The sequence below is a fragment of the Apiospora phragmitis genome, assembly GCF_038363925.1.
Source record: "Apiospora phragmitis strain CBS 135458 chromosome Unknown utg000005l:1.0-4161743.0:1.0-4166827.0, whole genome shotgun sequence".
Lineage (NCBI taxonomy): Eukaryota > Fungi > Ascomycota > Sordariomycetes > Amphisphaeriales > Apiosporaceae > Apiospora > Apiospora phragmitis.
Genome location: NW_027117403.1, coordinates 3,459,022 through 3,481,500, shown reverse-complemented (window position 1 = coordinate 3,481,500; position 22,479 = coordinate 3,459,022). Strand labels below are relative to the sequence as shown.

Below are 22,479 nucleotides of genomic sequence, written 5' to 3'. Positions count from 1 at the left end.
ATAATAAATAATTTCTTAAAAGAGGTTTTTTTTATTTTTAATATATAATAGTTTAAAAAGTATTATACGAGGTATATTATAAGTAGTTCGGGTATTATTTTTTTGGAAAGTATATTTAAAAATTCGAGTTTTTAAAGAGCGAAATTAACGTTTTTTTTTTAAATTATTAAAAAGATTCCGGTATTTTAAAATATTTTTTCATATATAAGCGGTTCGGGGTTTAAAGTTATCGGTTTATCTAAGTTCGGTACGTCCAGGCTTGATCTCGATTTACCGACCGTAATTAATTCTATTTTAATAAGGGTTATTATTTTATAAATCGTACGATAAGGTTATTTAAATATATAATTATATATAATTTAATTAATTTCGCGTATAATTCGAAACCTGGTCTTCTTTTTATAATATATATTTAGGAAAAAGGGTTTTTCCTTATACGGTTAATTTAATTCGGCTCTTCTTTTGAATCTCTAACGGGCGGAAATTTTCGGGGCTCTTTAATACGGTTACCTTTACGTCGGTAAGGGCGTAAAACCGTTTCTTTACTTTTATTAATTTATAATCGCCACGGGTAATTATTAATTAATATTAAATAGGCTTTCGTATATACGGTAATTCCGGTTTTAATCGGGGTTTAATCGTTTTTATTTTATTATTTATATTTATTTTTAATACGAGTTACGAGGGGTATCGTATGCCCCTTTTAATAAAATAAGAAAGGGGTTCGTACGCGTAGGTACGTAACACCCTTTTTAAAATAATATAGAAAACCTCAATTCCTGCTATTTTAATAATTATATTAAAATATAAGTTTATAAGGTAATATATCTCGTTTTAATTTTTTTCGAGTTTAATATAATTAAAATAAAATATTTCTATATAACCGGAAAAAATATCGGGAAAAATTATATAATATTAATTTTTTTATATATCTAGTTATCGGTATATTTTAATAAATATCTATACTTTATTATAAAAAATATCGTACGGTTTACCGGTATAATTCTTTTTTTTTTATACCTTTAAAAAAATAATAACTTTATTCTAATCGATTTTACCGTTATAAATAATTCGGCTTAAAAGAATATCGTACTTTATAACATACGCTAGACTAGATAATCGTACGGTCTAGTCCGGCGGTACCGGAGTTAGAAAAAAAAAAGGAACGATATCTTACGACGTTTAAATACTTAAGAATCTAGGGTTAGACGTCGGGCCTAAAGTATCCCGTAATATCGCGAACGATTACTCCGTATAAAAACCGGGTATTTTTCGCTTAAGCGGCGGTTATTTAATTATTTATTTTAAAGAAGAATATAAAATATCTTTTTTCGGGTTTCCGAAGTCGGTTTTGCCGGTCGGTCCTGTTAGTGTGTAAGAGCGGCCGGTGGTATTAGTTATACGAGCTTGCTTTTAAAAGATCCGCTTATCGGTATATTAATTTCGTTTTTTTCGAAGTAATAATAGAACTTTTTTTAAAATATATAATTAATTTAACCGAATTAGTATTCGGTTTATTTTTCGAACTTTATACTAAACGCTTTTTAAACGAACCTTTTTTATTTTTAATATATAATATTTTAAAAAGTATTATATAAAGTACGTTATAAATAGTTCGGGTATTATATTTTCGGAGAGTATTTTTAAAAGTTCGAGTTTTTAAAGAGCGAATTTAATATTTCTTTTTTAAATTATTAAAAAGATCTCGGTATTTTAAAAAACTTCTTCGTACGTAAATAATTCGGGGTTTAAAGTCGTCGGTTTATTTAAGTTCGATATATTCGGGCTCGGTCTCGATTCGCCGACCGTAATAAATTCTATTTTAATAAGGGTTATTATTTTATAAATTATATAATAAAGTTATTTAAATATATAATTATATATAGCTTAACTAGTTTCGCGTATAATTCGAAACCTAGTCTCCTCTTTATAATATATACTCGAGAAAAGAGGTTCTTCTTCGTACGGTTAATTTAGTTCGGCTTTTCCTCTAAATCTTTAACGGGCGGAAATTCTCGGGGCTTTTTAACACGGTCGCCCTTATATCGATAAGGGCGTAAAACCGTCTCTTTATTCTTATTAATTTATAATCGCTACGAATAATTATTAATTAATATTAAATAAGCTTTTATACGTATATATAAATAAGTTCCGGGTTTAATTAAATTTATATTATTATATTTATTTATTTATATCTATTTCTAATATTAGCTACGAGGGGTATCGTATACCCCTCTTAATAAAATAGAAAAGGGGTTCGTACGCGTAAGTACGTAGCACTTTTTTTAAAATAATATAAAAAACCTTAGTTCCTGCTGTTTTAATAGTTTTAATAATCATTATTAACGAGCTTGTTATAAAAATTTAAGTATTATTTCCGGCTAATTTAAATTAATTATAAATATTAAAACGAAATGTAATATTCTTAACGAGACTAGCTTTATAATAAATATAATTAAGTTAATATTTATTATAAAAAAGCGAGGTCGATATAACTTATTAATTAAAAATAAGTAATAATTATTAAATATATTGTTTTATAAAGCTAGTATATCTCGTTATTTTTAATTATATAAAGTAAATGTTACCGCGCTAATTAAGCTCGGGAATACGATTTATTAAGCGATAAAATAATTAAACCGACTTTTAAAACTTAAACTAATAATAATATAAACTTAAATTAAATTAAATATTTTAAAAAATGTATTAAATTATAAAAGAAAAGTTATTATTACCTTTTAATTTTTAATAACGATGAGAGTTATATTTTAATATAATTTACAGTAGATTATAAAAATAACGATATTATTATACTTAATATATTTCCTTATTTATTTTATTTACCTTAACTGTTAAATATTATAATTTGTTCGCCGCTATAACGCGCTTATTTAAAAGAAATCGAATTATTTATTAAAGTGTTAATAAATTATATTATAAAGTTCGAGTTCTTTATTATTTTAATAAAATATAATATTAAATTTAAATTTAACGCATTTAATTTAATATTATATTATATAATAAAATAGTTAATAAGTTAAATATATGTTTTTAAACGTTTATATTTAACTTATTTTATTTAAAGACGATTAATACTTACAATGTTTAAATATTAGTTAACTTTTAATAAATAATTAAATATTTTTTCCCCTAAAAGTAAGGTTTTTATATATTAAAAAAGCTTTTCGAAATTAATTTTAAAAATTCTAAATTAAATAATTTAAAGTATAAATAAAATTATTTATCAAAAGACTTTTATATATAATTAAATACGTACTTTAAAAGAGGCTAATTTAACCTTTTTAAATCGTAAAAAAATTAAAGAATTACGAGTTTAATTTAAAAAATATAAAACGAGACGGTAAAAAGAGTGTGTTTAATAATTAATAAAAGCGAAAATAAAAGTTTATTAAAACTAAAGGCGACTAGTAAGAGACGTTATAATATTTATAGCGAAATAAATTATAATATATAAATAAGATATAAAATTAAGTAATGAATTAAATAACGAGTAATTTAAATAATATAAAGCGTTATAATTAAATAAATTTATATAAAACTAATAAAAACTTAAAAAAGTAGTGTTAAATGAGCTTTTATATATACGTACAAGTAGGGGTCTAATTAGTGCTATATTCTATTGTTTATATCTATCTATTCTGCCAGCTGCGAGGGGTATCGCATACCCCTCTTCATGAAGTAGAAAAGGGGTTCGTGCGCGTAGGTACGTGGCACCCCTTTTAGAGTAGTATGGAAAACCTTAGTTCCTGCTGTTTTAATAATATAATTAATTTAAAACTCGAAGGGTGTTTTTTTAAAATAGCTAATAAAAAAGATATAATTAATTTCTTTACCGCGTTACGCGACGGCGAGCGCGTTAATAAGTATTAAATTAATAGTATCGTAAACTTTAAAACTTAAATAAATCGTTAATACGATTATTAATAAGCCTTTTATAAAACTTCGAAAGCTATTTTTAACTAGTTTAAACTAGTTACGAATATTAAAGTTAAGTATAATATTATTAATAAAAATATATAAACTTTTAATAAAATTAGCTTTAAGCTAGCTGACGGTACTACGGTTACCTTATATAACGGCGACCTTAAAAATTAATAATAATACTATATAATAATAATACGAATAATTTAATGAAAAATTAATATAAAATATTAAAAACACCGTTTTAGTCTCGAAACGCTTTTATAATACTCGTAATCTTAAATTTAGAGTTAGATTTAATTATAACGGCTTCCGGCGCTAACGATAAAGGAGTAATAGCCTAGGGTTCCGATGTAACGCTATTTATTTCCCTTTTAACTATTATAGCATCTCGTATACGTATAACCTTTTAATTAAGGTTAAGTATTACTCTTTTCCTCTTTTTACCTCTTTTTTTTCTTTAAATTACTTTTTAAAAATAACCTTTCGTACTTTAATTAGCCGATCTAACCGTTTAAAATATTTAGACTCTTTTAGAACTTTTAAAATAAAACCCTACGCGTCGCGCTATCGAAAATAGCATTATTACTACTAAACGTATCCGCTAACTCTTTAATCTAGCGGCTAGTCGTAAATATTAATAACGCTATAGAGGAGAAGTGTTTATTAAAAACGTCGGGGGGAGGCTTAGATGGTCCTATCTCTGCCTAGTCTTCTATCCTCCGGTTCCGGCTATTAAAAAGCTTATTAATATCGCGAAAGAATATACCAGTTACGGCCTAGCCGCCAGCTATTATATACGGCCGAAAAGTAAACTTTTTAATTAATTCGTAATATTAAAAAAAGTCCTTTTTACTTATATTTATATTATTAAGCCCTATATAGTATAAAGTTACCTTTCGATATTAAGTATTTTTTAATATATTAAAAAAACTAAGATCCAGGGGTTATAATAAGTATAATAAGTATACCGGAAGGAAGAAAAGCTATATTTTATATTTCAAACACGTTATAATAAAGTCCTCGCTTACGTGGCTAGCGTGGCTATCTAGGATAATAAGCCGCCACTAGTCCTCGTTTTTAAGCTTTATATAAGGGATAAAGACCTTATTTAGCTATACTAGGGCTAGCTCCTTATTAATTTAGCTTTTAAGGGATGCCGTAAAAACCTAATCCTTTATAGCATCCATTAGCGAGTCCTCCTCTAAAAACTATTACTACTAGACTTATTAACCTTTAAATATAATAAAAAGAGGCAAGGCTCGGCTTAAAGCGTTATTATATTTAACCGTAAAAGCTTATTCTCGGTTAAGAGAGTTTATAACTAATATTTTCTTTATTTTAATAAGTTTAATAATTACTATATTTATTAAATGGGCTCTCATACGTACGGTAGTTCCGGTTTTAATCGGGGTTTAATCGTTTTTATTCTATTATTTATATCTATTTTTAATACGAGCTACGAGGGGCATCATATACCCCTCTTAATAAAACAGGAAAGGGGTTCGTACGCGTAGGTACGTAGTACCCTTTTTAAGATAATATAAAAAACTTTAGTTCTTGCTATTTTAATACTGGCAGTTTTTATTTTATTAATAAATTTAAGCAGCTCCCCTTTTTAAAACGAGTCTTCCCTTCGTAAAGGTTTCGTACGAATGGGTTACGCTAATCCGGTATTCGGTGCCTACCTGAGCCGTATAGGTGATATTATACCTTTTTAATATTAACTTAATTAAGTAGTAGGTTTTTTTATAATAATAATAATAAAGAAAATTATTATATACTTATATATATTACTTCTTGTTATAAATTAAAAGGAATAGTTTAAAAGTAGTAATAATAATAGAAATAATAATAATAATAAGTGCGCTGTTATATATCGAAATACGTTATACCTTATTAAAAAAAAAAATATTTCTTTTTCTCTTCTTTTTTTATTCGCCGTATAAGTCCAGTCTTTTAACGTATACTTTTACGCGTACGGTTAATTTATTAATTAATATTAGTTATTTAAGGGCTTTATTTAGAGATTTCTTAATAAAGGCGTTTATAAGGTTATTTCGGCCGTCGATTTAATAGATTTCTAAGATCTCCTTTTTTTTACGATTTTTAAAACGATATAATATCGATTATTAATCTTTTCTCGTTCGTTATTCCTAATTTAATTAAATATTCGTCGAGTAAATATCCTTATTAATAAGCCGGTAATAGAACGCGGCGTCCGTTAAGTAAGTAATACTTTATTATGCGTTTTCCGGATCGAGATAGTCGTACTCCTTTTCGTTATTTTTTAGCTCCTCTTTTTTTTCTTTTTTTAGTTTCGGACGAAATCCCTGTATTTTTCTTAAATAAAGAGATCTTATTTAACGTTATTATACGTTTAAAAGTATTAAATTATTATACGGGTTCGTTTTTTAGCTAGGTAGTTTATTAATTAATAACCTTATTTATAATAAATTTAATAAGTTTTTTATTCGAACTACCGGTTTTTATATAATAGCTTTAATTAAAAGGTATTAACGGGTCGCTAGTTATTTTTTTATTTTAATAATCGGCTATTATATAATAATTTATTATTATAAATTAGTCGGTTTTTTCTCGTATAGTTATTTATAAACCGTTTATTAATTAGGTATATATTTTTAGCCGGGTTTCGATATAATTTTTCCGTTAAGTATTATTCCGAGATCTTTTAATCCGCTATTATATTTAACGATATACGAAGGTTTAAAAATAACGTTTTATATATTAATTTTTAATAAATAAAGGCTAATAAAAATGCCGGAACTTTTTAATAAATTCTTACGACGGAGGTATAAAGAGCGATCTTTTTTTTAAATCTTTTTCCGAAGGCTTATTATACGAGTTAAAGCTTATTTAATAAAATTTTTAAAACTTTAATAAGTTATTTTTTAACGTTTTTATTTTTTATTTATATAAAAAAAATTATTATTTAGTCCGTAAAATATTATATATAATTTATTATTATATTAAAATACGAGTTTATTAAATAATATATCTCGTTTTATCTCTTTTAGAGTTCGATATAATTAAAATAATATACCTCTATACGGTCGAAAAAAATATTTAAAAAAATTATATAATATTAGTCTTTTAATATATTTAGCCGTCGGCATATTTTAATAAATATCTATACTCTATCGTAAAAAATATCGTATAGTTTATCGGTATAATTCTTTTTTTTTTTTTATTTTTTAAAAAGGTGACGACCTTATTTTAATCGATTTTATCGTTATAAATAGCTCGGCTTAAAAAGATATCGTATTTCGTAACGTACGCTGGACCAGATAATCGTACGGTCTAGTCCGGCGGTACCGGAGTTGGAGAAAGAAAAAGGGACGATGTCTTACGACGTTTAGGTACTTAGGAATCCAGGGTTAGACGTCGGGCCTAGAGTGTTCCGTAATATCGCGGACGATTACTCCGTACGGAGACCGGGTGTTTCTCGCTTAGGCGGCGGTTATTCGATTATTTATTTTAAAGAAGAGTATAGAATATCCTTTTTTCGGGTTTCCGAAGTCGGTTTTGCCGGTCGGTCTTATTAATATACGGGAGCGGCCGGTAATATTAGTCATGCGAGCTTACTTTTAAAAAATCCGCTTATTAATATATTAACTCCGTTTCTCTCGAAGTAATAATAGATCTCTTTTTAAAATATATAGTTAATTTAACCGAATTAATATTTAATTTATTTTTTAAACTTTATATTAAATATTTTTTAAAAAAACGTTCTTTTTATTTTTAATATATAATATTTTAAAAAATATTATATAAAATACGTTATAAGTAATTCGGGTATTATTTTTTTGGAAAATATTTTTAAAAGTTCGAGTTTTTAAAAAATAAGGTTAATATTTTTTTTTTTTTAAATTATTAAAAAAATCTCGATATTTTAAAAAACTTTTTCGTATATAAATAATTCGGGGTTTAAAATTATTAATTTATTTAAATATAATATATTCGGGTTTAATTTTAATTCGTTAATTATAATTAATTCTATTTTAATAAAAATTATTATTTTATAAATTATATAATAAAATAATTTAAATATATAATTATATATAATTTAATTAATTTCGTATATAATTTAAAACTTAATTTCCTCCTTATAATATATATTTTAAAAAAGGGGTTCCTCCTCGTACAGTTAATTTAGTTCGGCTCTTTTTCCGAATTTCTAACGGGCGGAAATTCTTAAAATTCCTTAATACGGTCGCCCTTACGTCGGTAAAGGCGTAAAACCGTCTCTTTATTTTTATTAATTTATAATCGCTACGGGTAATTATTAATTAATATTAAATAAGCTTTCGTATATATAATAATTCCGGTTTTAATCGAGGTTTAATCGGTCTTATTTTATTATTTATATCTATTTTTAATACGAGCTACGAAAGGCATCGTATACCCCTCTTAATGAAATAAGAAAGGGGTTCGTACGCGTAGGCACGTAGCACCCCTTTTAGAGTAATATGGAAAACTTTAGTTCCTGCTGTTTTAATAATATTCGTTTTATAGCCGAGCTAATTACTGATCTCGTTGACGTTAAACCGAAACTCCGGAAGGATCGATTTTAGAATAAAATTATTAAGCCGCTTAAAAAACTCGATAATTTTCTCCGCGGAAGTTACGTTAAGCCTTAAGAAATCGATCCTTTAAAAAAAAGTAATACTAATAAATAAATAGCGAGTAATAAATCTTTTAACTTAATACTTACCGAATATTATATTAATCCCGTTAATCTAAAAAATCCGTTAAGCGAATATTTAAAAAATAACATACACCGGTAAATAGCTTAAATTATATTACGCAAAATACTAAGTCACGATTTAAAACTCTTCCGCTATTATTAAGGTTTAAAAAGACGTAATCCGTTATTTTATAATTTTACGGCCGTAAATCTAAGCCCTTAAAGTTATTCTAAAGATATTATACTTCTCGGCGGCTTGTTTTATTAACGAGCTATTTATAATATCTTAAATCGCGCGTTATAGTACTAACTCGTTAAGTTTACGGCCCATTAAAAAGAGGAAAAGAAAAAAAGAAGATGGTATTATTTAATTAATTATAAATTAAAAGTTAACTAGTTTATATACTAATTTATATATAATACTATTAAGGGCTATCTAAATTTAAAGGTCGCCGTTACATGAGGTGATCGTAGCACCGTCAGCTGGCTTATAATAAATATAATCGATTTAATATTCGTTATAACTCGTAATAATTAATATAAAAAAGTTAAGATAATTTAATCTAATAATTAAAAATAGTTGAAAATTATTTAATTATTATTAAATGTATTCATTTATAAGGTTTAATATATTTCACCGTTTTAAGATATTTAAAGTTAATATTACTTTTTAAACTAAACGCGTAAATATAATTTCTTATATAATTAAATAATTAAATAATCTCTTAGTAGTTAAATCGATAATAAAATAAGTTTTAATTTAAGTAAGTATTTAAATAAATATATTAAGTTATAAAAGAAAGGTTATTATTATTTTTTAATCCTTAACGATTATAAGAGCGATATTTTAATTAAAGTCGAGGTATATTATAAAGATAATAATATTATTACACTTAATATTCCTCTTTATTTAGTTTACTTATTTTAATTATTAAATATAATACTTTATTCGTTTTAAAAGCGTATATATTCGAAAGAAATTAAGCTATTTATTAAAGCTTCGATTAGTTATATTTTAAAGTTAAAATTCTTTATTTCTTTTAAAGCCGCGTATTTTATTATTTTTATAAAAAATAATATTAAATTTCAATTTAACGTATTTAGTTTAATACTATATTATTTAAATAAAATAATTAATAAGTTAAATATATATTTTTAAACGCTGATATTTAACTTATTATATTTAAAGACGACTAATACTTCTAGCCTTTAAACGTTGTTTAACTTTTAATAAATAATTAAACACTTTATTTTTATTAAAAATAAAATGTTTAATTATAAAAAAAGCTTTTTCACGTTAATCTTAAATATTATAAAGTAAATAACGAAAAATATAAACGTGATAACGTATTTAATAACCTTTATATATATAAAGATTTATATTTTATAAATTATTAATTTAATTTTTTTTAAAAGTTAAAAAGTTAAAAGATTACTAGTTTAATTTAAAGAAACTTATTATTTAAGAATTTTAAAAGCTATAAAATATAAAAATAAAATAAAAACATTTAATAATTAATAAAGGCGAAAATAAAAGTGTATTAAAATAAAAATCGACCGGTAAAAAACGCTATAATATTTACGGCGAAATAAGTTATAATATATAAATATGTAAAAAGAATATAAAATCGAGTAATAAATTAAATACCGAGTAATTTTAATTAATTTAAAATATTAAAATTAGATTATTTTATATAAGAATATAAAAAAATAAAATATTAAGCGTTTAATAATATAACTCACTTAATAATAAACCACGTAAGTTAATATTAAATAAAAGTAATAAAATAAATATTAACTACTCGTTTATTACCACTATAACACAGATCCATGGTTGTTTGAACTATAAACACTTACACTTATATTATAAACCACATGGCTAGCTGGGAGAGCCTCTTAGTGTCTCTCGGTAGGGATGCTCAGAGACAGTGCACCCCACCAGTTTGTAACCCATCAACAACACAATTCTCGACAATCAAGATCCATATTTCACATACGTTAGGTATGGTTTAACGAGCCGAGTCACCCCTTCTCTTTCACTCCTCCTCACCTGGCCCAGACAAGCGCAAGCTTCTTCTCGTTATCGCCCAAAGCCAGAGGGGGGAATGGTTTCTTTTCTCCTGTAGGCTTCCTGACGGCACCCAGACTCCAGAATTATATTACCAGGCAGCCGTGGTGAAGGACAAAGATGATCACGCGATTGTAAATCGAAGAGGAAGAAGACGACGAAGAAGAAGAACAGGAGGATTGCTTATCTTTAGCAAGATTACGGTAAGGTTCTGCAATATCGGCAGAAATGAAAGCAGTCTGTTAGCATTGGCCTTGACACACACTTTAAACTTGTGTCTAACAGAACTAACCCACTTTGCCTTTGTGGATAGAAGCATCATCTAAGCCGCAAATGCATCCAAGATGATGCCCCATTACGCCGGCTCGAATCTGCCACGTTGTTCATGCTGTCTAACCATACGCCTCCACTCCCGATCGTCTCTCACACCCTCCTCATCATCCTAATCCCGGTCATGTTTGACCTTCAGCTGATACCGGCCCATGGACCCCCTCCCGCCGAACCCGTCGAAGTCCAACATCCACTCCATGCGAAGCATACCCTTGACCGCGCCGTCCGGCGATTCCCGAGCATCCTCCGACACCCAGGAGTAGCCGTCCTTAAGTATCACCTCGGCCGTGACCACGAACGGGCCCCAGCTCCGCCGCGAGATCTGGTAGGGCGCCCGCTGGCGGATGACGTAGTTCCGTGGGGCTAACGGGTGCAGGTAGATGTGCACCTACTCGATGATGTCGGTGCGGCTGGGCCACACGAAGAAGGTCCAGTCGTGCATGTCGCCTAGCAGCGGGCCTCCCGCGCCGGGCGCTACTACATCCTGATGCCTGTTCCCGATGTACACCGTGATGGTCTGGACGCTCTTTCCATCCTCAACGCCACCGCCGCGGGATTCGGACAAGACCTCAGTTTCGCGATTCGCATAGGTATTTGGATACTTGGCTCGGAGTTCATCTTGCCGCGCGGGGCTGGGAAGCGCCGTCGTGAGGGTGCGGCACATGGGACATCGCGCTTGTAGGTCAGCGACCGGATCGAATTCCACAGGCTCTTCGTCCACGTCGACTGGCACCATAGGCTGGGCCAGGGAGACGGATGCCCAGGTGGCCATGCAAAACTTGCACAACATGTGATGGCATGCCGTCACGACCGGATCGTAGAGGAGCAGCCGACATATGGGGCAAAAGTCGTCCTCGTGGACTTCTTCTTTCTGCACCACTTCAACGCTTACTTTGCCACCTATGCTTACTTCAGTGGCGATGTCGTCTGGATCCTCTTTGCTCCCAGTTGGAGTACTGCTCTCGGGCATATTCTCTGTGTTGAATGAGGTGTTTGGTCTTTATACGAGGGCCTGACTCGTCCGGTGACTCGCTCTGCGCTCTTGTAGTTGATGTCGCCTTTCGTTTGGGCTCATTGCTGATGCACTAACAGGGGGGAAGAGCGATTGATGGGCTAGACGGAAGTCTGGGGAAAAGTGCAATTGACCCCAGAAGCGAGACGCTTCATGTACGTACAGGCATAAGAAAAAGTTGATATATATTCAGATTTCATTTGTCCGATGTGACAGCCGGGAGCTCAGCTTGAGGATCAGTCGCGAATTGTTATTGATTGGCTTTGACACTTGCTACCATCAATGATGTTATGAAAACCCTGATTGCTTGCATGAACTGCTTAGCTGACATGCGAATGCATCTAACCATCATGGGAATTCCCCCTTTTCGGTCAGGCAGGTACGAACAACAGCAATGCATCTATCCAGTACAAATATCGGCAGCGATGGCAAAAGAAGCCTTACAATCATGGGATTGGTGCCATGCCGGCGAATTGAAGAGCACAATAGAAATATTGCAAAATTGAGATAATATTGAATATGTATTCAAGTATTAGCAAGCCAACACAGAGTGCGTCTGCAACTGACATTGTATCCCTGTTGGGGTTGAAGGCGATCTCCAGGAACTATAAGGGAAGGCCACCTAAGTAAATGGAATTCAATACTGCTTTCCGTTTCTGAAAGGAAGAAGTGAAAACGACACTACGGCGCTACAAGCCTTGCTTTTTATAATGGTCGTGGGCTTGTGGGGAGAGTCCTTACGATGTTCACTGCTCTCGGTCATATCATCGTGTGACCTGCCTTGTAAGCCTTTGTGAGGAATACGTGAATCGCTTTCATAAATGTCTACGAACGTCCTAGCCTTTTTTCTGAATTGGCCGTGTACTGGAATCAATTTGGCATTAAGGTAGGGCCAAAACAACATCCACGACCCGGTCACAATGAAGGTACGAAAGATAACAGAAATCATAAATTTCTGACTCAAAATCATTTGAGGCATCTTCCATCATCACTCTTTCACTCTCATCCACAGCAACCCTTTGTTCAGAGAGCCTGCCTGTACTTCGTACCAACTTCCCCTCACGATACAATAATTACAAGCCATCACTGGCAATTCCCAATGCCATTCGTCATGCGTTCCAGCATGCAGCTGCTCGCGGTCATCATGCCTGGCCTCATCGCCCTTGTCGCTGCTCAGTCAACGGTAAGCACCCATTTGAGAGACCCAGTATAGAGTGACCGAATAGTACTAATTCTCCCGCAGGTCCTCGTCTCCGACCTCACTGGTGTCTACCGCCAATGGCACAGGTTTCAGTTCCGATTGCGCCATGGCCAGCAGTGTACAGGTTCATGCCCCCGGTGTAAGTGCAAATATCACGAAGCTTATCCCTAATCGACAACAGGGTCAGAAAGAACGAAGAAACCTGACTGACATGGCTCTCTGACAATGTAGGCTGCCGTTTGCCCCATTGATGCTGAAGGTTGGGAGGACACCGCCATACAATCGACCATTCGAGCCGGCATCAAGGAACTGCACGGCAAATGTATGTGCAAGAGCGATTTCCTGCCCAACGAAACGCTCTGCTGGCGTGTCTACTGGCCCAACTTCTCGGCTATCTACCTCTGCAATGCCAACACTGCGTATGCAATCGCGATCCCCTGCAACACTGTTGCCGACTACGCCCAGATAAGCCTTGACAGCTGCCAGTCGATGACCGACTTCGACTACGTGGAAACAACGGCGGGCACAGTCTACGATAGTGACTCCTGGCATGTCTGGGTGATAGGTGATACTTGCCAACCATTCGAGGCCCAACTGCCAATGATGGAAAGAAGAAATCGACCCAATAATTTAAACGAGTAGGAATGATCAAGTTGCTTTGATTCTTTGAAGAAGATTGGGCCGTTAGCAACAAAGGGCGATGTTGACGCTCTATTTTCCTACTTCCTATTTGACTAAGGAGAAGCATATCTGTAGTCTCAAGTCCACCCAATTTGGAAGTTGGGGTGGGCTATTACTCAGCCAAGCTTTCTCCTCTTGTCTTCTACATGCTATGGAATCTCTAGTTCTGACACAGCAATGAGGACATAGAAAAGCAACTACCTAGTCTTTGATCGCTCCCGTGTGAACCTTGCCAGTAAGGATGATCTCTTCTTCTCAACCCTGAGAGGCTCCTGGAACCGGACGCTCTTCTTCCTCCGACCGCTCTCTTTCCTGCTACTGCTGCTGCCGCTCTGCTGGCTCCAACCTCCTTCGCTAGGATCACTAGCCTCGGAAGGGGTCTCCTGGCCCGGATCCCCGCCCTGTGCCATCGTTGTCGTCTTCTGGGGCTCGGATGGAGTCTGATTGACAGCAAAGGGATTCATACAGAAATGCTCGCCTTTCCATTGCCGCCGCACCTCGAGCGAGCGCTGCCACCGGCAGAATCCGCAGCTCTGGCTTGCCCACAGTGGCGTGCCGTGCACCAGCTCGGCTTTGGCACACGTCATGGTGTGGCTGCTATTTTCAACAGCGGGTTTCGGTGTGGCATCCTCCTCCGATGAGTATCTGCTACTTCTGCAACTCTTAATAGCTGAACAGGATACACATGAACAAGGCTTCTCGCACGAGTTGTACATGACTGTATGCTGCAAGAGAATCTTCTTACAGCTGGGGCAACGCTGCGTTTGGGTGTAGAGTAGACACATTGTGACTGATGCTCCCCTTGGAATAACTTTTGCTCTCCTTGGAATATTTGGGGAAGAACTTTGAAGTGTGTCCTTTTTTGCCCGGATAAGTGTTGCTGCCGCAAAGAAGTTCGAGGCTCGACCCTTCGCCCTGGTGTTTTCAATGAGGGGATGATTGTTGAAACTTGACTGTTGTCTGATGGGACTTGGAGCATTTCCTGCATCTCTTGGGGCCCTGAACGTGTCATATTAGTACTTTGCCAACGGAACGGGCGAGGGGGTTGTTGGGGTTCATCACAAAGACATTGTGTAGACCCATGCTGGAAAGGGCAAAGAAGACGTACGCGATACACGATGCAGGACAATGTCGGAACCTTGTCAATCAGCAGCAGCAATGAAATCGATCGGCGGCCTCTTTTCGTTGTTCGCACTCGTGCGTTGGTAGTGTAGAAGGGCAAATGGATGCCCGGAAATTTCACGGTAGACGGTAATACCGGGGCGGCTCCGGGTCTGGTCAGCGCCGGTGCCGAGATGGACCGGCGGTCTGGTGCGGCTTTCAGTAGTGAGGTGATCGATTTCGTAGCAATTCCTACAGAGCGGTGTGGCCAAAAAGAAGAAAAGAGAACGAAAACGATACAACAGCGCCCCGCTGCTGCTTGTCAGAATGATCGCAAAGTTATCACCCCGGGGAAAGGCCCTCTTTCTCCCTCATAATGTTCACTGTTCTCGGTCCAACATCGTGTGACCTCGGGAATGGTTAGCAAGCCGTTTGGACCCACGTTTGTCCAGGCCCTCTGAGCAAACACGATTGATACATTCACTGAGAGGTCACCGCCACTGAAGGCGTACCTACTAAACATGATATTGTTGGAGTATTTGGTTATGTCACTGACGGCGTACTTGATAAACATGGTTTTGTTGGAGTATTTGGTTATTTCGGTGGTCTACGGTACTTAATCTACAGTGGACTTTGTTCATATATGCTATCATATACCTTGCCGAGCCAGCCCTCGGTGGCTCCCCACCGCGCAACGATCCCCAAGCCTCCAGCAGCCCATAGCGCGATCCCGGCCAGGGCCATGCCGTTGATGGACCACCAGTACCGGCTTCTCCGCTTCCGCAACTGCTTGTCGACCGTCGTCCGCCGCCAGCCGGGCGGGGGCGAGATCCCCATCCACTTGGCCCCACCCCAGACCATGTGTCCCACACCGACCGTAATCAGGGCGCTGTACGCGATCCAGGGCGGGAGGCCCTGGCGCGCGAAGCCGTGCGCGACGTACTGCAGGCCGATGTTGGAGCTGTCGCCCTCGACCATGAGGGGCAGCACGCGGTTCATGAAGACGTGCGACGCCAGCAGGGGGGCCAAGACGTACCCACTTATGGCGGTGTAGCTCAGCATCGGCCATCCGTTGCTGCTCCTGAGAGAAAGACGAGGAAGACGTGGTGTCAGAGGTCTTGGACCGGTGCAGCGCGTACATGCCCGGCGTGGCGCCGCCGTAGCGCTGGAGGTTCTGCGAGCGGCGGATCAGGCGGATGGCGACGCCCGAGGCGACGTGGGCGAGCACGGGCAGGGCGACGAGGAGGGGCTCGGAAAAGCGGGTTTGGTAGATCTCGCGGGCCATCAGGAGGAGTGGCTCCGAGTAGGGCACGGAGCGGTAGACGAGGGGGAAGACCGAGGTGTTGGCGACGTGCAGGCCGGCGAAGAGGGCGAAGGTGTAGGAGGAGTAGCGTTGTATGCGAGTTACTATTGTTTGTCGTCGGTGATTAGCACACATGTTGCTTGTCTACATGGTCTGCCCCAGACACAGTGAAAAACGAAGGAAGGCATACAGTAGTAAAGAGGACCATGGGCAGTACCACTGAGTCCTATGCTTGTCGAGGAGTTCGCTGTGCCGCGTGACCTTATTGTCGACCTTGAAGACTCCAGGTCTTCTTCGGGCAAAGGAGGCAGCTCCTTTTCGTAGAGCGATGCTGTTTCCATGGGTGAAGGGTCGAGCTGCAGAAGAGACATGAGGGTCTCCTGCGACGCCTTCGGCCGCAGGGAACGATTGTCTGACCAAGGATCAAAATCCATCTTGACTCCGTCACAACTGCCAATGCGACGAAGAGATGTTGTGTGTGTTTCGTCGTCCTAGTCGTTGTTTCTTGCTGACCAAGAAGTTTCCGTCAATTCGTTCGGGTGGGACACGATTTTGACCGCACGCTGAAAGTTTTGGGGCTCCAGTGACATCAGCGAGACCCCCGGAGCTCTAAATCCCCAGCCGCCAATCGGAAGTTTCCAGTTAGTCTCAGCTTCGAAATGTTCCCCAAGCTCCATTCAAAACGCCCCGCCCTGTCCATTCCAGCTCTGCCAAGGGACTTACTTAATCTCTGAACTTTCGTCCATATTTCAACGTCTAAGCATCTAATACCATAATCGTAAACGACACCCCGACGATCATTACTCTACTACCGCATAGCAACTAGTCCTGAGGTCGAGCCTTGGAACGATCCACGTCCCTAAATACGCTTGGTGGACGCCTGTCCGTCGTGTTTCTCCCGTCGCGCTCGACCGCGTAACCAACCAGACCAGGCCACAGCACCCTCCCCCATCATGCCGCCGCGACACCAGACCCTGCCCCAGGCGCAGACCGCCTCGGCGCGCCGCCCGGCAGTCCTTCTACTGCGAGCTGTGCTCCAAGGGCTACAGCCGCATGAACGACTACGAAGCGCACCTCTCGTCGTACGACCACTCGCACCGACAGCGCATGAAGGACATGAAGCAGATGGTCAAAGACCCGACCGCGGGCGCTCGCGCGCGTAAGGCTGAGGCGAGGGCCGACGGTATTATCAGCATCAAGCTCGGCGCTGCTGCTGCCGGCGGCGGTGGCGATGGAGAGTCTGCGGCTGCTGGTGGTAGCGGTAACAACAACAATAATGCTGGCCTGGCGGGCGGGTTCAAGAAGGGAGGCTTTAAGAAGAGCGGGTTTAAGAGCGCGTTTGCGCCTGTCGGTGGTGATGCGGAAGACAAGACCAAGGACGAGGAGAAGCAGGCTGGCATGGAGAAAGAACACAACAAGAAGGTGTTGCGGGACGAGGACGAGAGCGATACAGAAAATGAGGGATATGAAGTTTACGACCCCAGGCATCCGACAGACTGAGCACGGGATATGTTTCCAGTTATCTTCTCCCCCATCTCGGTGCCCGCAGCGTTCGTATTGTGGCCGCCACAGCAGCTTGCTGTGATGACGCGCCTCCTCAAGGGCGACGCAGCGATAGGTTTTCAGCCATATGGGCATGGGATCCGGAACCATCGTAAGCGATAATAGACGCACCCATATGAGGCCAGAGTCGAATTATTCCTCCTTTAAGGGATAAACCCCAAGTCTAAGTACTTAAGTAAGCTCTTACAATTTCCATCGCACTTTTACGAGGCATTTCTAGCTAACCATTCGAACCAAACAGTTAGCTTCTTAATGACCAATAGCCTTCAGGCCACCTTCTTCAGACAGCCTCAAAGGAGACTTGCAGATTACTTTATTCCACGCTCAATCAGCACCTCTTGAGGAATTACAGTGATGCAGCAGTCAATACTCCAATACGCCATACAAGGCAAGCCATTAGGCGGGGGATTGGGCGAATAATCCTGCTGTGACCGGGCCTTGCTGTGGAAATGAAGCTCTGAACTTCATCCGCGACAGATTCATCTGTGTCCAATGGCATCTTAGCTGTCGCAAGGTTCTCTGTCGAAGTTACCGTACAGCGAGATGCGCAGAAATAAAGTAACTAAGATCAAATCTCCATACCTTTGATTGAATCAGTCCATCGTGTAGATCTAAACAGATCTTTATACAACCGCGCCAGAAACAATGAAGACCCGGACGATTCCAGTACTTTTTAGTGCCCTCCGCCCCTCTGATTTTGACAAAATCAAGATCAAGATCGGTCTGGAAGATTTCAGTCCACGAGCCAAACTCACTTGTAACAAGCGCCGCGGCTGGTTCTCACGTTACTTCTTCGGATATCAGAGTCATATTCCAGGTTCCTTCGCGAGAGAGCTTCGAAGTGAGTGGCAAAGCAATGTTTGATTTCACTCGACAACACTAGCATCAATATTCTAGATGACTAAATCAGGGGTCAGGCAATCCACAATAGTAAACGGAAGCCAGAAGATAAGACGGTCTTCATACGGCATTGGAGCTGCTGATACTCGCAAGGGGTAAGGTGTACGACACACAGTACCGATTGGTAGTGTCTTATAGAGCGGTGCCACCATTCGTGAAGATACTACAAGACACGACTGGACTCAATAGCGATCAATCTGCGGTAATGATTACCAGTGCCCTGTCGAAATCGAACAGATGAAGGCCAGTGTGGTAGTCGCAATTCATGTGCCCAAGACAGCTGTACGACGTCCGTCGTCAGCTGCTGCGACACAGGGTGCCTTAGATGGTGTACAAAGAAATCCATTGCTTGGCGTTGACAGGTCATCCGCAATTGCCTGCTGCCAGTAAAGATGCTTCATTGCATTTGTGTTGGCTTTGCCGGTGCGATTCTCGCGAGATTCGAGCCGTTATACGTCTCAAAATGGCGTCGGTGTCTTCGTCGTCGCTGGCTACTACGAAACAGCATGACGTCCTCCTGGATGCCATCAGGGACTTCCAAGTTGTTTTGAGCTTTGAAGAACGTCGTGAGCTGATCAAGATGAGGACAGTTCCCGACGCCGATTCGATCATGGCCTTCACCGCCGAGCTGGACTCGACTCACAGGACACGCAGAAGGCCTAGTTGTGCAATTCATCTCCACGCATTCCTGTCGTCCGTTGGCTTGTTCTGTGGCATCGTCGAACTTGTATCTTCACATGCTGAGATCGCCGCACTGGTGTGGGGTAGCGTCAAGCTGACCATGTTGGTGTCTGCCAACGGCGCCTCCTACTACCAGACCACCTCTGACCTGTTCACGAAGCTTGGCAGGCTATGCCCTCTCTTTGCCGACTACCAATCATGGTATCCCGATTCGATACGGCTTCAGAAGGCCTTGGTTGAGTTCCACGCGTCAATCATCCGGTGCTGCGCCCACATTATCCGGGTTATTCAAGTCCCGGCCCTCCGGCAGGTTATCAAAGCTCTTCTAGTATCTTTCGAAGATGAATTCAAGCCTAACCTGGACGATATCCAGCGATTCGGTAAAGCAAGAGATCATTTACGCCAAGGATCAGGCCGAACGACAAGAACAGCATTTGCAGGTAATGGAGCGCCGACAAGCATCAAAGAGTAGGGCCTTTCTGGACCGTTTCGCAGGCCAAACCGGTAAAACGCAGGAGTTTTACGATATGCAGCTTCAAAGGGACCAGCGGATCGCGCGAGAGCGGAAGCAGCATCTTCTCGACTCGCTATCTACTCGCGACTATCTGCGGCTATTCAAGCAAAGCTGTACAAAGCGGTGGCAAAATACTGCCAGTTGGATATTTCAAAAGCCAGAGTTCTGCAGTTGGCTAGACGGGGGGAAGCCAGTACTGTGGTGTTCTGGGAAGATCGGGTCGGGGAAAACCATCACCACTGCGAGCATCATTCAGCAAATTCTCCGTTGCAAAGGTCCTTCGAGCGGTCCTGTCTCTTACTACTTTGTGCGGCCGAGCGGTTACGCACCCCCAAGTGCGAATGGTATACTCAAATCGATTCTTCAGCAGAGGTTGGATCCAACAAACATCTCTGATGAGATGGAAGGCGCGCTTCGGAAGCTGAACAGAGCCTCTGACATCGATGATACGGTGGACCTTCTCCGTCAGTTCGTTTCCCCGGGGGTTTCTTATATCATCATTGATGGGCTCGATGAGTACCCTAAATCTGATCGACGGGATCTGTTTGCGGCGCTCTCATCTCTGCTATCCTCCAGCAGTAGCATCCGCCTATTCCTTTGTGGCCGCACCGGTCTCCAAGATCAAATAGAAACCCATTTCAAGCACTGTCTTCATCTTCCATTGGAGTATGACGACATAAGCAAAGATATTTAAAGATACGTTCATGGCATCATAGACCAAAAGATCCAGGATGGCGACTTGAGGGTCGGAGATCCTAGCCTTGTGGAAAGGATAAAAATTGCCCTGGCTAAGGGCGCCCAAGGAATATACAACAGGCCCCCTAACAATGCTCGACCTATTCTGTTTTAGCTGACAATTCCTCTTAGGTTTCTATGGGCTTACTTCCAGGTCGAGGTCAGCTCTCAGCCATGCGATGAAGGTATCAGGATAGCGCTTCACAACCTTCCCAATACTCTGAACGAAATATTCAACAGGGCGCTCCGGCGAATCGCAACTGGAAGGCACTACAGGGTGGCCCAAAAGGTCTTCAAATGGGTTACCGCTGCTAGACGACCCCTGACTATAAGGGAGCTGAGGGAAGCAACCACAATCAAGGTTCGCCAGCAATATTCCGATGCCACTCGTCAGTGTAATGACATGGGCAAGATTTCTTCGTGGTGTGAGAACTTGGTGGAAATGGATGAGGAAAGTGAAACTGTACAATTCGTCCATCACTCCGTTCGCATATTCCTGCTTGAAGAACCCACCGATTTCACGGCCATGCTGGACGGGTTTCATATCATTCTGGATGAAGCCGATCACGAACTGGGCGAGATTTGCCTCACTTATCTCGACTTTAACGACTTCAAGAGGCCATTGGTGACACGGCCAAAGCCAACGAACATCAGCCCCCTTGGGATTCTCAAGGCATCCTCCAAACATGGATCGAAGCTCGCATCGCTTCACAAAACAGTTCTCGGACCAGGCCCAAAGGCCTTTGACTTGAGTCGTTCCGTTGACCCTGACGGAATTGCGACGATGACCCAAGTCACCCAAACAATGATAGATCGATATCCGTTTTCAGGGTATGCAACCGAGCACTGGGTCTCTCACACGAAACATTTCGGGGTGAGGAAAAGCAAGACATGGGGGATCCTATTTCAAGTCCTCTCGGGCAGTTACAGCTTTGTGAAACTGCCGTGGCAGTCCAATCCCCCATTTCAGGACAACGCGGCGGGCTGGGCGAATCGTAATCGCCATGGCACAATCATCCGCATTCTATGCTCCGATGAACCCGAGGTCTCGTTCGAATGGGCCGCTGCCAACGACGATCTTGCACTCTTCGATATACTACCCAACGAAGTGAAATACGAATCACCCGGCAAGATCTTCGCCTATGCCGCGTCCGTTGGTCATGTAAGAGCGATCGAGGAACTGGTGCTCTCTGGAAAAGTTCATGTCAATGACGCAGTCGAAGGGACTACTGCGTTAGTTGCTACGTCGTGTAAAGAACGACACGACGTGATCGATAATCTGATGAGTTTGGGCACCAAAGCCAATGTGTCCAATGGCGGATACTCATCCGACGGAGAAGTGTTCCGGCTCGAAATCCCCTTGATAGCAGCCGCTAGTAGGGGCTATCTCGGTGTCTTTGACAGATTACAATCTTACGGGGCCGACGTGAACGTAGCGACCAGGGATTGCACGCCTCTCATCGCAGCCACAAGCAGTAACCATCGAAGCCTCGTCGAAAGAATAGTTGGTGCTGGTGCTAGCCTCGAACACACGGCCGGCCATCACACCGCTCTGAGCAAAGCTGCAGCCAAGGGTTATCTCGACATTGTCGGCATACTGCTTGCTGCTGGGGCCAACGTCAATGGCAAGGCGGACCGGAATACTGCTTTGACACGAGCGGTAGAACACGGCCATCTGCATGTTGACAGGTTACTTGCTGCCTGAGCGGATGACGCAACCACCTATTCACCGGCCTTAGT

General features: G+C 39.3%; 6 protein-coding genes across 6 annotated transcripts; 3 read left to right on the top strand and 3 right to left on the bottom strand.

Moving 5' to 3' along the window:
• Window positions 1-11,160: 11,160 nt before the first annotated feature.
• PG994_005074 (uncharacterized protein) lies at window positions 11,161-12,018 on the bottom strand (the record flags this gene model as incomplete). The annotated part of the gene is made up of 2 exons (XM_066856483.1): window positions 11,161-11,436; window positions 11,470-12,018. 2 exons carry the CDS (start codon window positions 12,016-12,018, stop codon window positions 11,161-11,163), a joined length of 825 nt encoding a protein of 274 aa, XP_066718650.1.
• A 1,165-nt stretch (window positions 12,019-13,183) lies between these two features.
• PG994_005073 (uncharacterized protein) lies at window positions 13,184-13,903 on the top strand (the record flags this gene model as incomplete). Its single annotated transcript, XM_066856482.1, has 2 exons — window positions 13,184-13,243; window positions 13,493-13,903. 2 exons carry the CDS (start codon window positions 13,184-13,186, stop codon window positions 13,901-13,903), a joined length of 471 nt encoding a protein of 156 aa, XP_066718649.1.
• Window positions 13,904-14,139: 236 nt separating this feature from the next.
• PG994_005072 (uncharacterized protein) lies at window positions 14,140-14,529 on the bottom strand (the record flags this gene model as incomplete). The annotated part of the gene is made up of 1 exon (XM_066856481.1): window positions 14,140-14,529. The coding sequence occupies one exon, from the start codon at window positions 14,527-14,529 to the stop codon at window positions 14,140-14,142; it is 390 nt and encodes a 129-aa protein (XP_066718648.1).
• A 1,135-nt stretch (window positions 14,530-15,664) lies between these two features.
• PG994_005071 (uncharacterized protein) lies at window positions 15,665-16,780 on the bottom strand (the record flags this gene model as incomplete). Its single annotated transcript, XM_066856480.1, has 3 exons — window positions 15,665-16,082; window positions 16,138-16,450; window positions 16,537-16,780. The coding sequence occupies 3 exons, from the start codon at window positions 16,778-16,780 to the stop codon at window positions 15,665-15,667; spliced, it is 975 nt and encodes a 324-aa protein (XP_066718647.1).
• A 22-nt stretch (window positions 16,781-16,802) lies between these two features.
• PG994_005070 (C2H2 type zinc finger containing protein) lies at window positions 16,803-17,846 on the top strand (the record flags this gene model as incomplete). Its single annotated transcript, XM_066856479.1, has 2 exons — window positions 16,803-16,820; window positions 17,166-17,846. The coding sequence occupies 2 exons, from the start codon at window positions 16,803-16,805 to the stop codon at window positions 17,844-17,846; spliced, it is 699 nt and encodes a 232-aa protein (XP_066718646.1).
• A 1,426-nt stretch (window positions 17,847-19,272) lies between these two features.
• On the top strand, window positions 19,273-22,444 carry PG994_005069 (uncharacterized protein; the record flags this gene model as incomplete). The annotated part of the gene is made up of 3 exons (XM_066856478.1): window positions 19,273-19,930; window positions 19,986-20,670; window positions 20,872-22,444. 3 exons carry the CDS (start codon window positions 19,273-19,275, stop codon window positions 22,442-22,444), a joined length of 2,916 nt encoding a protein of 971 aa, XP_066718645.1.
• Between the last annotated feature and the right edge of the window lie 35 nt (window positions 22,445-22,479).